Below are 18,228 nucleotides of genomic sequence, written 5' to 3'. Positions count from 1 at the left end.
AGTTATTTTCATTTTCTTAAGTTTTTTAAGAAAACTAGCCAATACGTTCCAATCGAAAATCCACTAATATGATTAAGTTTGACCAAGTTTAATGCACAACTAATATGGCATACATACTACACTTGTAAGATATATTGATTGAAAGAGATGGCATTGCATGATATTAATAATAATGATTAAATATGATGAAGAATGTAATATTTATGAATTATCAATATAAAAATTTATATGTTTACCATCGACCATTTATTTATATTATATTTTTAAGAGTATTAAACACGAATAATACACACATTAATGCCTTAGTATATAAAACTCTTACCTCCATTTTCTTTTTCTGAAGGAGGAGTCCTATGCTCTACCTGAAGAGAACCAACAAAAATAACATAAGTTTAAAATTCACTAGTCTTTATTGTAAATTTTTATACTATCAGCCATTATTTATCATTGATTTATATTAATTTTGTTAGAGAATCAATAATTATTAACATATAAATGATAATGATTAATTGATAGTATAAAATACTTACCCCGTCAATAAATAAATATATATATATGTATTAAATCATCTAATATATCCTATCAATTAATTCTTTTCTTATTTTTTTTCTTAAATATTTTTACATTTTTTTTCTCGCTGTATGCACCTAAGATACATCTCAGCAGAAGACATAAAATATATTTAGGTTTCTACCAAGAAAGGAAAAGAGTTAGAGATACTGAGAAAAACAAAAATAATCGAAGTAATTTCCAACTTTCAACAATGAACACAAAAAAAATAGAAAAGTTCAAGAAATTAAGAATAGGATTTACTGGCGCATTATCTATCTTTTGTTTTCATTTTATATATATCTTTACATAAAATGAATAAAAAAATTTAGCAGAGGAGGGAATGATCACTAGTCACCTTCTTTCTTCAGATCTTTCATTTCTCTCTCTACATTTTCTCTCACTTCCCCAACTCTTCAGATTCATTCATCAAAATTGAAGGTGGTTTTTTTCCAGATACCCTTTTTGACTTTTCAATCTAAATTTGAAGTAAATTTGCTACTGCAACTGTTGCTTGATTGGTTCTGATTTGGGTATTGATGAAGATGGGTATCTTCAATTTATGAATTTTGCTTTTTTTTTTGAGTTTTTTGTTGGATTGGTTAGAACATGTAGAAAGTGAAGTTAAGGTCTTTGTGTTTTTGGGTTCTGATTGTGCTGTTAAACTATTTCGTATTGAACATAGATTGATTAATTTGTTTTCAGTAGTTTTCTAGATTCAAAATTGTTGAAAGATTTTTAGAGTCTAATTTTGCTGCAACCTAAGGATCTTAGTGAAGGATTTGCATTTGCTGAACTTCATGACAGATTCTACCACTTTATTATAGTTTGGTTTAAATCTATTCTTAATTGCAATGACAATTTATCTAGTAGATTGCCCTTTTTCTCTGTGTTTTATTCTTTATTCTAATTCCAAATAAGCTCTTATATATTTCTTTTTGTTAGTATCTACTTTTTGCTTCTGATTTTTTATTCTAGCTCTAGACAAGTATTTTTAATTTTTTATTCTCTATTTGTTTTTTGAACTTTTGCAACTTTTCTGTGATCAGCTTAAAATAAAATGGTTGATGATCATGTTGTTGATTCGTTTTCATTTACTTTCCTTTTGAATGACAGAAGTAAGGGTTAATTTGCCTTGGATTCTTCTGGTGAACAATGGTTCCTTGATTTTCATGGCTGGCAAAAAGAGTTAAAGAGATTCTTGTTTGACAAAACTTCTAATCTTTAGTTGTTCGTGAAATAGAGTATACAGCACCGGAGGCTTCAGAGGTTGATAAAATGGAATCTACGGGGATCTGGTTTAGCAAGCTCATGTCGAAAAACAAGGAAACCAGAGGCATCCCAAAAGAAGGGTCAAAACCCCAAACAATTGAAGAAGCGCCTTCAAATGTGACCAAACAGAAGGTTGAAGCTGCAAAGCAATACATAGAGAACCATTATAAGAAACAGATGAAGGACTTGCAGGAGAGGAAGGAACGGTGTGTTTCTTAAACTTATATTTTTGGGCCATTATGACAGTGCAATATAATGTTGTGTTTTTCACCATGTAAAATGGTTGTATTAAAATAGTTATAGTGAAACAACTTTTCCTGCAACATTGTGTCATTTTACGAGTTTCACCTGCTTTTATGATCATGATCCCAATAAAAATCAGAAATATGAGGTCATGCTGTGGTTGTTAGTGAAACGCATAGAGTCGTTGAAATCAGACATTTTTTCTGATCCTTGAAAAAATATGGCTTTGACCCCCCCACTTAATTTTTTCTGACCTCATTTTAAGCATTTATTTTTAACCATTACTTTTGTTCGGGTTCAAAATTGTTTGTTGGGCGCTTGTGACTGTTACAAAAAAGTCATCAAGATGTTAGAGGTGTCTTTTGCTACATTAAAGAAATGTTATTTTCATTTTTTTCCCTTTTGCTGTTACTGTCTGGTTTAAATTATGTAGTTAGTTTAGTTTCTTTCCCTTTTTCAGTGATCTGGTGTAATTTTAGTCAATTTAATTTACAGTTTTGTCATTTTACATATGTGGACATATTGATATAGATATAAATGTATTTTCTATTCCTTTTTCAGTTATTTTGTGTGATTTTGACTCTATTTTGCGTGTCATTTTATATGGTATATGTGTGTGTTTAGATATGGGTGGACATCTGCTGTCCCACAATAGTGTACCACTTGATTTGCCACTACTTGTGATTGGTCAGAAAAATAATTAATTATTAAAATTTTAATTTAAATATATTTTTTCAACCAATCACAAGTAGTGGCACATGGAGTGACACTCTTTGTGGGACAGCAGATGTGCTCCCGTTTAGATATATATTTATATTTTAGGTAGAATCTTATGATTCGTGTTACCATTTTACATGTTTTCCTCTCCCTCCTCGTCCTCCATAGGATCTCAATTTTGACAACCTTGCTTATCCTCATGTCCTCAGAAACATTTGTGAGGTTTCTGTGATGTCCTAGCTCTTTGTTGTGGTCAATAAGTACTCTCTGATATTGTAAGATAATTTTGCATGCAATTCCTTATATCGTGTCCTCTATCGTCTTGGATGAGCTGTTTTATATTGTGTGTAACTGTACATAACTTCTGCAAATGGAAATTGTTATAAGTTCTTAATAAGGCTTAAAGGCTCTGAACGCATTATTCTTTGTAGACGTAATATGCTAGAGAAAACGTTGGCTGATGCTGAAGTCTCTGAGGAAGAGCAGAACAACTTGCTTAATTATTTTGCCAAAAAGGAAAGGGAATACATGCGCCTTCAGAGGCATAAAATCGGGGCTGATGATTTTGAGCCCTTGACTATGATAGGGAAGGGTGCATTTGGAGAGGTACGCTCTTCCTTTCTCTATTATAACAATGAATTTTATGTATTATCCTATTTGTGAAGCAACTTGAGGTCTTTGTTTTGCATTTTAGCTGTTTACATCATAAGACTATCCATTAAAGCTTTACGAGGAGGTCTGATAGGAGACGTTTGTATTCATTGCTTGTACTGATTTTTTTACTTCTCTTGGTGCATAGACAACTCGGAATTTTTATAGTATCTGTAACTTCTTTCCTTTTTGAGTTCATATAGAAATTTGGTCAAATGATTTGTTATGACTTTGCATTTCCATCTTCATTTTTGTATAGGTCAGAATCTGCCGAGAGAAGTCAACTGGTCATATATATGCTATGAAGACGCTTAAGAAATCTGAGATGCTTCGCAGAGGCCAGGTATTGTAATCATCAGGAACTGTTCACCTTGTTAAAATAAATATTTTTTCGTTACTCTTATTGCTTACTTTTTTTAATCTTTTTTAAGGTTGAACACGTAAAAGCTGAGAGGAACCTACTTGCAGAAGTCAACAGCAATTGCATTTTAAAGCTTTATTGCTCGTTTCAAGATGAAGAGTATTTATATCTCATAATGGAGTATCTACCTGGTGGTGATATGATGACATTGCTCATGCGGAAGGATGTCCTGACAGAAGATGAGGCCAGGTTCTATGTTGGGGAGACTGTCCTAGCCTTGGAGTCGATTCATAAACATAATTATATTCATAGGTAAGCTTTAGTTGTAAATAAGAACATATTAATGAAAAAATTTAGTATACTAATAATACAGTGGTCTTCTTTTCTTGCATCTCTTAAGATTTCATATTCTGATTTGTAATGCATTGTAGGGATATCAAGCCTGACAACTTACTACTAGATAAAAATGGTCACATGAAATTATCGGATTTTGGATTATGTAAACCTCTAGACTGCACTATTCTTCAGGAAAAGGACTTCTCTATTGGAGTCAATATTAGTGGAGCCCTCCAGAGCGACGGACATACTGTAGCTCCTAAAAGAACTCAGCAGGAGCAACTTCAGCATTGGCAGAAAAATAGGCGAATGCTTGTAAGTAACTCAATATACATGTAATAGGCATGACTTTTTTATTCCTTATGAACTTTTTCTGTACTTCCTACTCTATGATATTGATAAACTCTTGTTTTGATTTCTGTTTTTTTGTGATCGTATGGTGACTCAAAATTTATGACATTTAAAGCTTTTATTTCTTTGCAACACTGCAGGCGTATTCTACAGTTGGAACACCTGATTATATTGCCCCTGAAGTTCTACTGAAGAAAGGATATGGCATGGAATGTGATTGGTATCATTTATTCTTTTCCCTCTAGTTTTCCTTTTCTAAATATATTCAAATTCCCCTGGTTTTCGTAAACTTCTTATTCTTTCATTATATTCTGATGCAATTGTGTTAATGCTTCCAGGTGGTCTCTCGGAGCTGTAATGTATGAAATGCTAGTGGGATATCCACCCTTTTATGCAGATGAACCAATGCTGACCTGTAGGAAGGTAATGTGTAGCCGACTCGCTCATCCTTTAATGAATGAGTTTCTACAAATGGAGTGGAATTAAGCATGTATATAGGGCTTCACATTCATTGAATTCTGCTAGGGTTCTGTTTTTAGAGAAAGTGTATATTGATAGTTTAGAGGTGGATGCTAAGTAGAAATTGTCAATAGTCACATCCTTATCATTGATTTATGGCCGGAGGCCCTGTACCTATTAAGACCATTGCTCTTATCTTCATCAATTATGATTGCATTTATCTCCTACCTTCAAATTTGCAGATAGTAAATTGGAGAACTCATTTAAAGTTTCCAGAAGAAGCTAAACTATCTGCAGAGGCAAAGGACCTTATTAGTCAGCTCCTATGTAATGTGGACCAGAGGCTTGGAACCAAAGGGCCTGATGAAATAAAGGTGTCGTGTTCTTTTCTAAGTTCTGTAATTTATTTTGGGGTACAGTTTCATATTAACAAAATTACTATGCTGGCCATTGTATTTGTAGGCTCACCCATGGTTCAAAGGTATTGAATGGGACAAATTGTACCAAATGGAAGCTGCTTTTATTCCTGAGGTCAATGGTGAATTAGATACTCAAAATTTTGAGAAGTTTGAAGAGGTATAATATGTGTGTTTATGTCAGAGGATATAGAAGTATTTTTTGTTTGTTGTTGCTAACCGGTATTACGCTTTCTTGATTCACTATTGATATGTAGGTGGACAAGGAAACTCTAACTCCCTCAAAATCAGGCCCGTGGAGAAAGGTTGGCTTTCGTTATTGAAATGTTGTATAAAGTTTGGTCTATAAGAGTTGTGGTGATTGTGTTATTGATCATTTTATAAGCATGAGTTTTACTATGTGGGATATTCTAGTACCCATTTCTTCTCCTTTTTTCCCTGTTTTATATCTACCTATCTACTATTTATCTGAATTGGTTTCTGTTTTGATGCAACAATATATATCTTGGACACTTAGCATGCCATGTAATAAGAAAGTAAGCTCATGAGAATAGTTAGTGTAACTTCATCCAGTTAATCAATTGTCGAATTAATATGGTTGTAGCAAACTGTCAATTGAAGCCTTTAGTTTGCATGAGTTGATTTACTTTAAATGACTCTGGAATTTTATTCAACTTTTGGCAGTAATAACTCTTAATCCAAATACCTCTTCATTTTGAAAATCATGAATCATCACTGTGTATGTGGAACATGTTGTATTTTAGATACAAAATGAAATTCATGAAGAGGATCACAAGGTATGAGGATTGGATTATCCTCCACCAAATAAAACTACAGAGATGTGTTTATATGTAGTTGAACTTTGAGTTTGGCATTGTAATTTTAATGTGTTATTTGCTGCAGATGCTGTCATCTAAAGACGTCAACTTTGTCGGCTACACATATAAGAACTTCGAAATTGTAAATGATGATGGACTACCTGGATTTGGTGCGTAAATCTCTATATGTGTTATAATTGTTTTGCTTAAACCTCTTATCTCACCTTCATCCTTTTCTGTCCATAATAATTAAAGAAGTCTCGCTTTAATATTTTTTTGTAGTACTCAAAGATTCTATTTTCCTAATTTATTCATCCTTGCACTGTTTTTCACTAACAATTTCATGTGGTACTTTCTCAGCCGAGTTGAAGAAGAGCGCAAAAACTAAACGACCATCTATTAAGACCATATTTGGTAAGAACATCCTTATTGTTTCCTCTCTTTTCTTAGATTTTTTTGACATTCTATACTTTCAAAGTAGTGATGATTTGCTTAAGATCTATTGGTTCTGTACTTCTATTTAGTAAATACTACAATACCAATTGACCAATTGTAGATATGTATACACTTATACTTGGCATTTCATGGTAGCTTTAAGTCTCTGATCTGGTAATACTTTTGAAATTATGTTAATGATAAAAAAAAATTTAATTGCAAACTATTTCTGTTATGAAGGCTGTCTCAAGTAATAGATCAGCAACTTCTGGAAAAATATAAGAAAAATTATATTCGTATAAAGTATCACCCTTGGGATCTTGGATCAAAGTTGGAACTACAGAAAGCTAGTGAAATTGGAAATCATGTTGCTGGGTACAGTAAATCTATATTAGTATTGGTGTTCAACACTTGGAATTCATATGCTTAGTATTTCTTTAGGTACCAGAATGATCAAACAGAGGTTAGTTGAATTTCTAGAGACAGATGGGATCAAGAAAAACTATAGGCAAAACAATTAGGAAAGATTTAAAAATCAATGATGATTAAATTATGAATATGATTTATGTTAGAGTATTATGATGTTGTTTGATCCGTGTACCCGACCCCAACTAGCGAGACTAAGACTTGATTGCCGTTGTTGAGTATATGCGCAAAGGTTACTACTAACTTGGAAAAAACATGCCTCCTTGGATGCCTACTTATTTCTCAGTATATATTAATCTTCATGAACCATTAGGTAACATTACAAAAAGCAAAGATACCTTGATCCTATTATACTCAGAGGCAAACCTAATTAACATTTGCATAAATGGGGGGAAACTTTTAACTAACTCCTGGTTTATATTGCAACATTCTTTAATAATTTTGGTTTATTACATGCTGCAGCTGACGATTCGGAAACGGCTGCCAATCAACCTGACCAAGGGAGCTACTTAGAACCGTTGCCGACTCAGCAAGAAGTTCCAGAGAAGAGTGAATAGCAATGATTTAAACTAATAATATTTTGGAAGACTTTATGGCCTTTGAGATGCAACCAAATGCTGGGTCATTGAATACTAATTGTCTTCCCCTTCCAACATTCTTTGTTAGTTTGGTGTGGCTATTTTCGGGAGCAAGGGCTATGAAAATGTGGTTGTGGATAGCCAGATTTTGGGGTTGACTGTGATATTTATCTGTTTAGGAAAATGTTTGAAGGTATATATATATATATATGTATATATATATACACACACATTCTTTTGTTCACAGTTGTTCTAGCTGCAATGTGTTAAATATTGAAGTTATTTCTTGTAATTAAGTTACTGCTGCAGTTGCAGTGCTTACAAGGATTATGTGCAATTCAGACATTCTTTTACTCTCATGTGGGGAGATCCTTATTCTCACTAGGATGTGCAATGCTTCATTCTTTATTTTTTGTTTAAAGTGTATAAATTTATACCATTAGTATACTCAATTAATAAATTTTATCAAAATTTTGCCTAAGTTCATACACATTATTATGCTCTAAAATACAACTTTTGAGTATAGTCTCAGTAATTTTTATAAGATAGTTAAAATCGATATTCTACTTAGAATCAGATGGAATGTTAAAGATCATAAGCGTAAGATCGTAACATAATTCGTAAGGTCCTACTTATCAATATATATGCACATAAATTCACATATATATTACTAATTTACTAGAAAGATTTTAAATAGATAAATAGTGTCCAACATAGTGAATTTAAAAAAAAATCATTTTTTTTAGTATTATTTTTCATTTAGATAATTATATGGGTCCAACTCGTTCCATTAATTATATTCTATAATAATCCTTTTTTATATTCAATTCTATGATGTGTCTTTTTTTATCTATACTCTCCTATCAGTATTTCTGTTAATAAATTTGACCTAGTCCATTAATTAAAATGAGAAGACATGAGACACAATATAATTTTTCTGATGTAAAATATAATTAAAAACATGTCTCCTTAAACAAACATATTAATGGGACTGACCAAATTCATAAATTTAAGCAACATGATCAAACCCTAGTAGGAGTGGTTTTCTTCATTTTGCAATAGAAAAAAACCAAAACAAAGATACACTAAACCATAGAAATGAAAATGGAGATAGAGAGAGAATAAAGAAGAAAGACACTCTATAAGATGGAATCGAAAGGCTTGTCGATTTCATCGATCCTACACTCCAACACGATGATTTCACCTGAATCTACAAGATCGAGCACGAGCTGAGATCTACCATGGGCTACCTCTTGAAGATCGTAAAGTCGTTTAATCCCACGAGTGAGATCATAATTTTAACTATCATGGTTGAAATAGTATTCAGACTTTATTTTTTCTCCATGACTACATAATCTTAGGCTATCCAACATAAATTCCTTATCCATCATTTTCTTAAGTATAATTAGAGTTACAAGTTGTTGGAAATCCTCTTGATTTTCTTATCTCCACTTAGTATTCATTTCAACTTATTTGATAATGATCCAATTTTAACCAAAAACTTATTTCAAACTTTTATCATGTAAATAAATTATTTAAGAGTTGCAATTCTTTCTATTACTAAGAAAGCCGAGAGAATCTAGACATTAATAATGGACCACATATTATTGTAAATAGTAAGTTGCTTTGCATTTTGGGAATGGATTTGGAAAATGTTCAGATTAATTAGGGAGTTATGAACTATCCTGTGTATGATTGTAATTGGGGTTGGAAATGAATCTAATTATGTCAAATCAGAGCTTAGCTCAGTTCATAAAGATTTGTTCGGCTAGAAATTCGACTCGAGTTTAATACGAGTTACTTTTTTAGTTCGAGTTTGGCTCGGTTAAAGTTCACGAACTATTTGGCTTAACTCGAATTAGTTTTTCGGACAACTCAAACAATTAATTAATTTAAAAAAAAATACTGCACAAGATTACATTTATAAATACTAGCGTGTTGACATGCACTGTCGTGCCTGTCAATCCGCTTTCCTATCGTTTGTAATGTATAGTTTATATTTTATAAATTCAAATATAATTTTTTGCGCTAAATTACGGTTGAATTTATTCAATTGGTGTAATATTCAATTTTTTAAATACACTTTTAAAATAAGAAGATAATAATTATAAAATAAGAAAATAATATTATATGGTTTTTTTGGTAGAAATAAAAAGATATTGAGGGCAAAATAGGAAAACACAAATTACACCATGATAGGTGGGTATTTTATGTTTTCCCTTTATTAATAGTATAAATAACATTGTTTATCTATACTATTAATAAAGACAAAACAAATAATAATCACCACCATGAAATAAGTTTTATATTCCAAACCAATCATTTTGTATTATTAATAACTACTATAAACTTTCACACATTATTTTTATTGCTTTCATTTTTATATTAATATATTATTAATCTTTCAGACCTTCTCTTATTTCTATCTTTTCTCTTTCTCAAGCCAAGAATAGCACACAAAATGAGAAATTCATATAACAACAATATAATGATTATAAGAGGCAATAAATGAGAAATTCACATAAGTTTCATGTGTATCATATCAACTATCATATTTTATTTTCTTAAATTTTCACTCTCTATTGAGTTTATATATTGCATTTCTTATATTTAATTTGTTTTTTCTTAAATAATATAATATGAAGATGATACATTCTATATCAGAAAAAATAAAAATACGAGTGACCGACATGGAGTGTCGGTCAACACACTAATATATATAATAACAATACACATAAAAATAATAATACGTATGTCATGAATTCATGATGTAATAATAACAAATATAAAAAATTAGTAATATATGTATAGCTCATGAACTTAACGAGTCGAACTGTATTCAACTCTAGTTCGGCTCATTCTTTTAACGAGCACAACTTATAACTCAAGTTCGATTTGTTTGATTCATGAACCAAATTTGTCAAATTAAATAATAAGTCAAGTTTCTAACGAATATCGAGTTGGTTCGGTTTATTGTTATTATTAGTAATAATTAAACAAGTTGGTGTACTTAAGTTATATCACTCCTATAGACAGATTGTACACTTGATTTAGTTAGGGAGTTGACCCTTATTAATTAGGTGAGAGGCATAACTTCGATATGAGGTGTGTCAAAATCAAAAAGCATGTTACTCATAAGTAGAAATTTGAGGAAAAGAAATGTATCACCGTAGATGAGTTTTATATATTGTTATTATATCATCCATTATTTATATTTAATTATTATTAATTCTTCAAAAATATAATACATATTAATAATGAATATATATTGATTAAATATAAATCTTTAGATTAATAATATATAAATATTACGCTTAAAAAGTTAAACTATATTTTGAGATAATACATTGTCTTGGATAATAATCATCCCTTCCACTCTATTTCAACAACCCTTCTTTACGTGTGTGAAGAGCCACTCTTATCCAAGAAAATGGATTTTCACCAACGATGCATTATGCTAAAGATTCAAGCATAGCAGAAACTACTCAAACCATTATGTTCAAACGTTTCATACCTCCTACTTGAATGGAACACATATCACCTGCCATAAAACTTGTTCATATTTCCTGTCTTACCTAATTAAAAAATGCTTTAAATAATAATAAATTTCCTAAAAATAAAAACAAACATTTTTATGCTAGAGACGAGGAAACATTTGCTTTTTGAGATCAATGACCTTCGTTCCTTAGAATAAACCTTTGAACCCAACTCTATGTATAGTATTTTGTTATTTTCTAAAGTCGTTTTTGCTAATAATGACTTCGGTCATGAAATTATTTCATGTGATAATGACTTTAACATAGAAGTTGTATCGGTCCAACCCGACTTCTGTACTATATTGAAATTGTCTTTTACCATACCAACTTTTACATGCAAGAGGTGATTGGTGTCAAATATAACGGTTCGGATTAACGTCATTTCTATCTAACAATTGTCCAAACAGTGCGTTTGGATGCGATAATTTGTAGTTCGCAAGTTAGTCCTACCCTTAAAAATGACAGTATTATTACCAATCTAATTCATTCATGTCAGGTTGCTATCTAATTCTAGATTTACCATACTACTATAGAATTTGATTCCCTTACAGATAAATACCGTTGTAGAAACAAATAGATAAGCTTCTAAAAGGATACTTTCCTTATGCTTTTTGCTTTGCATATTTATTTTCATTGTAGATCCTTCATGAGTGAATGCCTTCAATTGTATGCATTTGGTTTTTCCCTCAACTTACTCTAACTTGTATTCTCTTCACGAGCATATGTGCTTCTTTGTCTTCAAGGAAAGGATGATATGTTTGTTCTTTAAGAGTTTGTATATCTTTCCTATTTAGGATTTCGTAATTTATATTTATTTGCACACTCGTTATTCTTTAGAATACTTTACATGTTCATGAAATCAATGTTATTGCTTGCTAACATAAAAAGCAAGAGTAACAGAAGATATTTGATCAATACAAACTCCAACAAATTTATGTGAGCATCCTCTCTATTAATAGAGATAGAAGTATATAAAAAATAAAGGAAAATAAATAGTATGATATAATATTTCTATCCCTTAGAATATAATGATATGACATTTCTTCTTAAAATTAAGAGCAAAATCAACAACTTCTCTCTTTAATGATGGAAATGAGTTTGATTCAACAAATTCATCAATCACACATTCTAACTCTTGCTATACCAACAAAATAGATATCATTTAAGAAAAAGAAATTCATTCTATTTTAACAAATAAACTTTAATAAACATTTTTTTTTAAATAATTCTAACAATTATTGAAAGCCTAAAATAAAATATCATTATTATTTTCTCACCAAAAAAATATATAATAGAAAAAGTCATCCATTTTCTTTAGCTTCCTCCTTCCTCCTCCCACCTCACCTCACCTCACATTTTCTCTCCCATTTCTTTCTCTCTTTCTGTCATCCCACTTTCTTTCCTTTTCCTTCAATCCTCAATATTTTCCCACAAAATTTACTCCTTTGTTCTCCAACACAGATCCCAAAACCGATTAAATTCCTTCTCCTTCCTTCTCTCACAGTATTCACTCTTGTTCAGCGATTCTGCTTCGATTCAACCAACAATGGTTTTTCTTTTCTAGAGTCTAGTTATTGATCCTATTTTCATTCATCAAAACCATTTTTTCTTCTTTTTCTTCACTTTTTTAGATATTGGGATTCACAAAATCTGAATTTGTAAGTTATTCAATACACTTTTGGATCGTTGTGTTAATGTTGAAAATCTAGTTGGATCTGAGATTCTGCTGGAAATAAAGATGTGAGACTCTCTGGGTAAGAAAAAATATTTTTTTTTAAATAAAATGAAAAAAGACAATTAATATATGTGGTGGAGTGGCTTTATAATTTAGCAAAGTTGAAGAGGTTGTGGTTGTAATCATGGATCATGTTATTGGTGGAAAATTCAAGCTTGGGAGAAAGATTGGAGCTGGATCATTTGGAGAACTTTATTTGGGTATGTACTTTACCAAGTCTATTTTTTTGTAGCATTGTTTACTTTTAATTATGATTTTGACTTCACACCTTGTTTTGATATTCTGATGTTTTTGTTTTTTCAGGTGTTAATGTACAAAGTGGAGAGGAAGTGGCTGTTAAGTTGGTAAGTGCAATTATTGGCTTCTATAATCTATTTGATGTTTTGAAATGTTAAATATTTGATATTTAATTTATCAATTTTTGTTTTGTTTTCCATTGTGAAGTGATTGGTATATCTTGTTACTTTTGAAATGTGAAGCATGTCAATGAAGCTATGTTAGTAGATTTGCTTTTGTGTACTGCTTGAATGATATTCAGTTAGGATATTATTGTAGGTCTTGCACTGCATGTTACTTGTGAAGTTAAATTTAGACGAAATATATTTTTACTATAGTTTGATTTGCATGCCATTCTTTGACACTCATTTCATGCTTCAACATTAATGCATTTGTTGGATCAACATTTTTATTTACCTTGGGCTTTTATATTACTTGTGCTGTAAGTGTCTCTGTGTTTTTTGGTTGCTTTAAATCTTTTATTTTCGGTCAGGTTATTTTCTGTGGAGCATAACATGATACAGATTTTTTTGTTCCACATTTAATCAGCCTGAGTGCTGTTGCAATTTATTACCTAGCTGTTTCAAGAATAAGCTAATTTTATCATCCTGTTCCTTGGTTTGCTAGGAACCTACAAAGACCAAGCATCCTCAACTTCACTATGAGTCAAAATTGTACATGCTTCTTCAAGGAGGAAGTATGTTTTTGTTCTTTTATTTTTCTTCTAGATTTAGATGTCTTTAATTTCTTTTCTTGAAGGCAACACATGCAGTTGCTTACATTACTGCATGAAGTAAAAATGTAAAATTAGTTGTCTATGTTCTATTCTGATTAGTGTGTTTATATATTTAATTTTTGCAGCTGGAATACCCCATTTAAAATGGTTTGGAGTTGAGGGTGACTACAATGTTATGGTAATTGACCTTCTTGGACCAAGTCTTGAAGACTTGTTTAACTATTGCAACCGAAAACTATCTCTGAAAGCAGTTCTGATGCTTGCAGATCAGCTGGTATGTTCGAAATTAGCTTTAATAAAATGGTACTTTTAATAGATGTCTCCTGTATTTTAACTCTTCCCCTCTATTTGGTTTGCCTAGATAAACAGAGTTGAGTACATGCACTCTCGGGGTTTTCTGCACCGTGATATAAAGCCTGATAACTTTTTGATGGGTCTAGGCCGCAAGGCAAATCAGGTATGTGGTCACAACTTTCATTTGTATCAGTTGAGAGTTAAGAATATGATCAAAACTTTCATTTGTATCAGTGGATATATGGGCACTTCAATGTTTTAGACTTGCATTTTATTGCGAGATTTCAAAAATATTCATGCTAAGTTTGTTTTGCTTTATATCACAGTTGCTGCTGTTTAATACAAATATCTGATATCCTATGTTTAATTTTATTTTTTGTTTTAATGTTACAGGTATACGTAATCGATTATGGCCTTGCAAAAAAATATAGGGATCTTCAAACACATAAGCATATACCATACAGGTACCAAACTTGAGATTTGTTGGGAAGGCTCTGCAGCTTGTTTTCATGTGAATCCCCGAGTATATGTTCTCATATTATAATTACTTTTGGAAGTTTACATTTTCAAGGTTTATGTGGTTCATATATTGTCCTCTCTTGTATTTTTGCTATTCTTTTGGAAGTTTACAGCTTTGAACTGTCTTCCATCTCATTCAGGCCAAAGCATAATAGTACCTGATATTTTCATTTAGACTCCTTTGAATGTTTTAACTCTGTCATTAGTGAATAATGATAACTGTGTTTCTAGGTCTTGTGATAGCTAATAGTTCAATTTTACTAGTGGTTAAAGTGGTGGTACTACTTTGAGTTTTACTAGTTTTGAACCTGAACCAATCTCGAAAGTATTGTTCCTAAACTTGAATCTGAACCTTGTCATCGGAAGAAAAAAAACTTGAATCTGCACCTGCTGCTGCCTATGCATGAAAATCTTCCTGATCCCTTGCTAACTTCTTTTATGTGTTTCTGATGTCCGAACCTAGCACTTGTTTACTTATCTTTTAATTTAAAAGTAATGATTGTCCTACACATCCCCTCCTTTTCTTTCATGAATGATCACAGCACTTTTCTTTCAGGGAAAATAAGAACCTCACTGGAACTGCTCGATATGCAAGTGTTAATACTCACCTTGGAGTTGGTGAGTAAGGATGTTTGCCGCAGCTACTAACCAATAAACTTTTCTTAAACTTTTTTAAATTCAAAATTTTAATTTTTATTATAATAGAACTTGTTCTGATTATTTTTCCAGAACAAAGCAGAAGAGATGATTTAGAATCACTTGGCTATGTGCTCATGTACTTTTTGAGAGGAAGGTTTGATTGCAACCCTGAGATTCTTGCTTCTGTAATTAGGTTTCTCATAGTATCTTAACATAGTTTGCCAATTGTTTTTCAGTCTCCCTTGGCAAGGCATGAAAGGTGGAACTAAAAAGCAAAAGTATGACAAGATAAGTGAAAAGAAAATGCTTACTCCGATAGAGGTACTGTTACCTGCTCACAAGAAGCTTTAATACAATTGCTTTGATGATTTGAATTATTGCCTTTTTTCACGTAAGGAGGTCTATTGCTGGTTTTAGCTGATTTAGTTGTCAGTAGAGTTTGTTTTCTACCTCAGTTTTTTCCCCTTTAATCAAGTTCAATTATTATGCTACAAATTCTATGTCTAATTTTATGTTTTGCAAAGAATTTATTGATCGAGTTTTTGAGGCAGGTCTTATGTAAGTCATATCCATCAGAATTCACTTCTTACTTCCACTACTGCCGATCGTTGAGGTTTGAAGATAAGCCTGATTATTCATATCTTAAGAGACTCTTTCGGGACCTATTCATTCGAGAAGGTTAACTTGTATATATAAACTATACTGCTCCCCACTTGAGAATTCTGCCATGGCTTTGAAAATACGTTGAAAATTTTGCTTTTACAGGTTATCAGTTTGACTATGTATTTGATTGGACTATATTGAAGTATCCACAAATTGGATCCAGTTCTAGTGCTCGAGTGAGTACTTCTTGATAGTTATTATCTTCACGTGTGAAGAGAGAAGAAATGTGGTTTCATTGCATTTATACTTAAAGTAAACTATTTTTAATTAATTTCTTTGATGCATTCTCAACAGTTAAGTGGGAAGTCAGCCATAAACCTAGGACTTTCAGGAGAGAGAGTAGAACGACCTTCAGGTTTCCTCTCCTCCTAAATCAAGATCTAGATTCTTTTTTGTTCTCTAGCAATTCACTGCTATGCTGATGAATGGTTTTTGGACTTAGAGATTCATAGGCCTTAAAGTTATATTCTTCATGTCTGTGTGCTTTATTATCATCGTCTGGTTTTGTCTAAAGCTACCATTTTATTTCCACTTGTTTAGATAATTTGAGTATGTAATTTGTACACTAAGTTTGTGTTATTTCAGTTGTGGTAGTTACAAATAGAAATGACTTTTATCAGCTAATAATTATTTTATTTTAGGTGTGCGAGAGGTTCGGGATAGACTGCCTGGTGCAATTGAGGAATTCGCAAGAAGGAATAAGCCAAATAGCTCTGGGCTTGGTGTGCATGGTGATAAGTCTAGGCATAGGTCTTCAGATGATGTGCCGTCTTCCAAAGATGTGGTTAGTCACTTTTCATTATTATTTTCTGTGTATGGGTTAGTTCCCTTTAAACTTTTATGGATTGTAAGTTCTCACTGCTTGAACTTTGCTTGTTATTTAATGCCTATTCTTTGCAGCAAGCTGATTCTGAGAGGCCTCATAGCTCTTCTCGTAATGGTAGTGCCTCAAAACGGCCTGTCGCGTCAAGCAGCCGACCAAGCACATCTGGTGAACCTAATGAAAGCCGTTCTAGTCGAGTGGTCTCAAGCAGTAGTCGTCTGTCTACAACTCATCGGATTCAACCAAGTTTAGAGTCCAAAACATCCTTCACTCATGCTTCGGGGTCAAGAGGTGGTCGTCTGTCTACAACTCAGAGGATTCAACCAGGTTTAGAGTCCAAAACATCCTTCACTCGCGCTTCAGGGTCAAGAGGTGGTCGCGACGATACACTCAGGAGCTTTGAACTCCTATCGATCGGTACAGGAAAAAGGAAATGAAGAACATGCTAATACTTTTCCTTTGAAATCCAAACTTGTTGATTACTCTGTATATTTCCATCCTATGTTGGGTCCTTCAAGGCTAAAAGCTCATTGAAATTGAAATTTCTTCATGAAGCTTTGGCAGACTCCTCTTATACCTCAGATGTTCTTCCATGACTATTTGAACATGGACCCATTCATGAAGAGATACTATGTTACTTTAGAAATTTGTTTATATATGAAATGGTTACTTGTAATAAGTACATTCCCTATTTTGTGCTCCCGAAGAAAAAAAGGAAAAGAAGCTGCAAAAAGGCTTTTCATGTTTTGCACTCTTTTTTTTGCATATATTTGGAACCTTTAGTTTCAATATTTTGTTCAAATGTACAATGAAGGAATGGACTAGGTGGCTGTAGATAAGAGAAAGAAAACAGTTTGCTAATATTTTAAATCAATTCATCAATCAAAATACATAACATATAGTTGTGATTCATATTACAACTGTATTCTGACCTTAATCTACTAGGTAATTAATGCGCACCTTCTTGCATGAAACTCAATTGTACTTGTGGAATGTAACTTTTAAAAGAATGTCCATATTTGTGTATGAATATAGTTGAATGTCTATGTTTGTGTATGAATATAGTTGAAATGTGTATGAAATTATGAATAGGACGTGTGATTGATTATGGAATGAAGGTTGTAAGGATGTGTCTGGTATTAATATATAGCCACCATTTTGTGTTTGTATTTTTGTGCATGGATAAAAGAATGTGGATAAGGAATGAAAAGGGGAAGGCGTCATAAAGTTATTTGATAAGCCAATGATACTTACCACAAGAAAGGGTTCTTGATGAGTGTAAATGCACAATTTTGTCATGCCCAATTTTTATACAAGCAAAAATGTTCAATACAAATCTTATATTTAAAAATACTGAAGTTTTTTCATATTGGCATTCTTGTGTCCTTGAGGAAT

General features: G+C 32.0%; 2 protein-coding genes and 1 long non-coding RNA gene across 6 annotated transcripts; 2 read left to right on the top strand and 1 right to left on the bottom strand.

Moving 5' to 3' along the window:
* Positions 1-879: 879 nt before the first annotated feature.
* On the top strand, positions 880-7,777 carry LOC109339715 (serine/threonine-protein kinase tricorner-like). 3 transcript variants are annotated; one of them, XM_019577207.1, is made up of 14 exons: positions 880-990; positions 1,666-2,027; positions 3,213-3,387; positions 3,692-3,775; positions 3,864-4,105; positions 4,225-4,444; positions 4,621-4,700; positions 4,819-4,903; positions 5,182-5,313; positions 5,402-5,515; positions 5,613-5,660; positions 6,259-6,343; positions 6,534-6,587; positions 7,497-7,777. In XM_019577207.1, exons 2-14 carry the CDS (start codon positions 1,828-1,830, stop codon positions 7,589-7,591), a joined length of 1,614 nt encoding a protein of 537 aa, XP_019432752.1. In that variant the 5' UTR covers positions 880-990; positions 1,666-1,827; the 3' UTR covers positions 7,592-7,777. The 3 variants fall into 3 exon arrangements, with proteins under 3 accessions (XP_019432752.1, XP_019432754.1, XP_019432753.1); XM_019577209.1 differs by having other exon boundaries at positions 897-990; positions 1,793-2,027; XM_019577208.1 differs by having other exon boundaries at positions 901-990; positions 1,778-2,027.
* Positions 6,636-7,515, bottom strand: LOC109339716. The gene is made up of 2 exons (XR_002106701.1): positions 7,439-7,515; positions 6,636-7,315 (listed from the first exon to the last, which is right to left on the bottom strand). It is a non-coding gene; the product is annotated as an uncharacterized LOC109339716 (long non-coding RNA).
* A 4,812-nt stretch (positions 7,778-12,589) lies between the features above and the next one.
* Positions 12,590-17,566, top strand: LOC109339713 (casein kinase 1-like protein 10). 2 transcript variants are annotated; one of them, XM_019577203.1, is made up of 15 exons: positions 12,590-13,083; positions 13,187-13,227; positions 13,787-13,856; positions 14,021-14,169; positions 14,257-14,352; positions 14,583-14,653; positions 15,265-15,326; positions 15,438-15,501; positions 15,584-15,668; positions 15,899-16,025; positions 16,113-16,186; positions 16,305-16,365; positions 16,652-16,794; positions 16,911-17,043; positions 17,125-17,566. In XM_019577203.1, the coding sequence occupies exons 1-15, from the start codon at positions 13,008-13,010 to the stop codon at positions 17,268-17,270; spliced, it is 1,398 nt and encodes a 465-aa protein (XP_019432748.1). In that variant the 5' UTR covers positions 12,590-13,007; the 3' UTR covers positions 17,271-17,566. The 2 variants fall into 2 exon arrangements, with proteins under 2 accessions (XP_019432748.1, XP_019432747.1); XM_019577202.1 differs by having other exon boundaries at positions 12,966-13,083; positions 16,911-17,566.
* The last annotated feature ends 662 nt before the right edge of the window (positions 17,567-18,228 follow it).

The sequence above is a fragment of the Lupinus angustifolius genome, unplaced genomic scaffold (genome assembly GCF_001865875.1).
Source record: "Lupinus angustifolius cultivar Tanjil unplaced genomic scaffold, LupAngTanjil_v1.0 Scaffold_90_104, whole genome shotgun sequence".
NCBI classification, from domain to species: Eukaryota; Viridiplantae; Streptophyta; class Magnoliopsida; order Fabales; family Fabaceae; genus Lupinus; species Lupinus angustifolius.
This window is presented reverse-complemented; position numbering and strand designations above follow the sequence as displayed.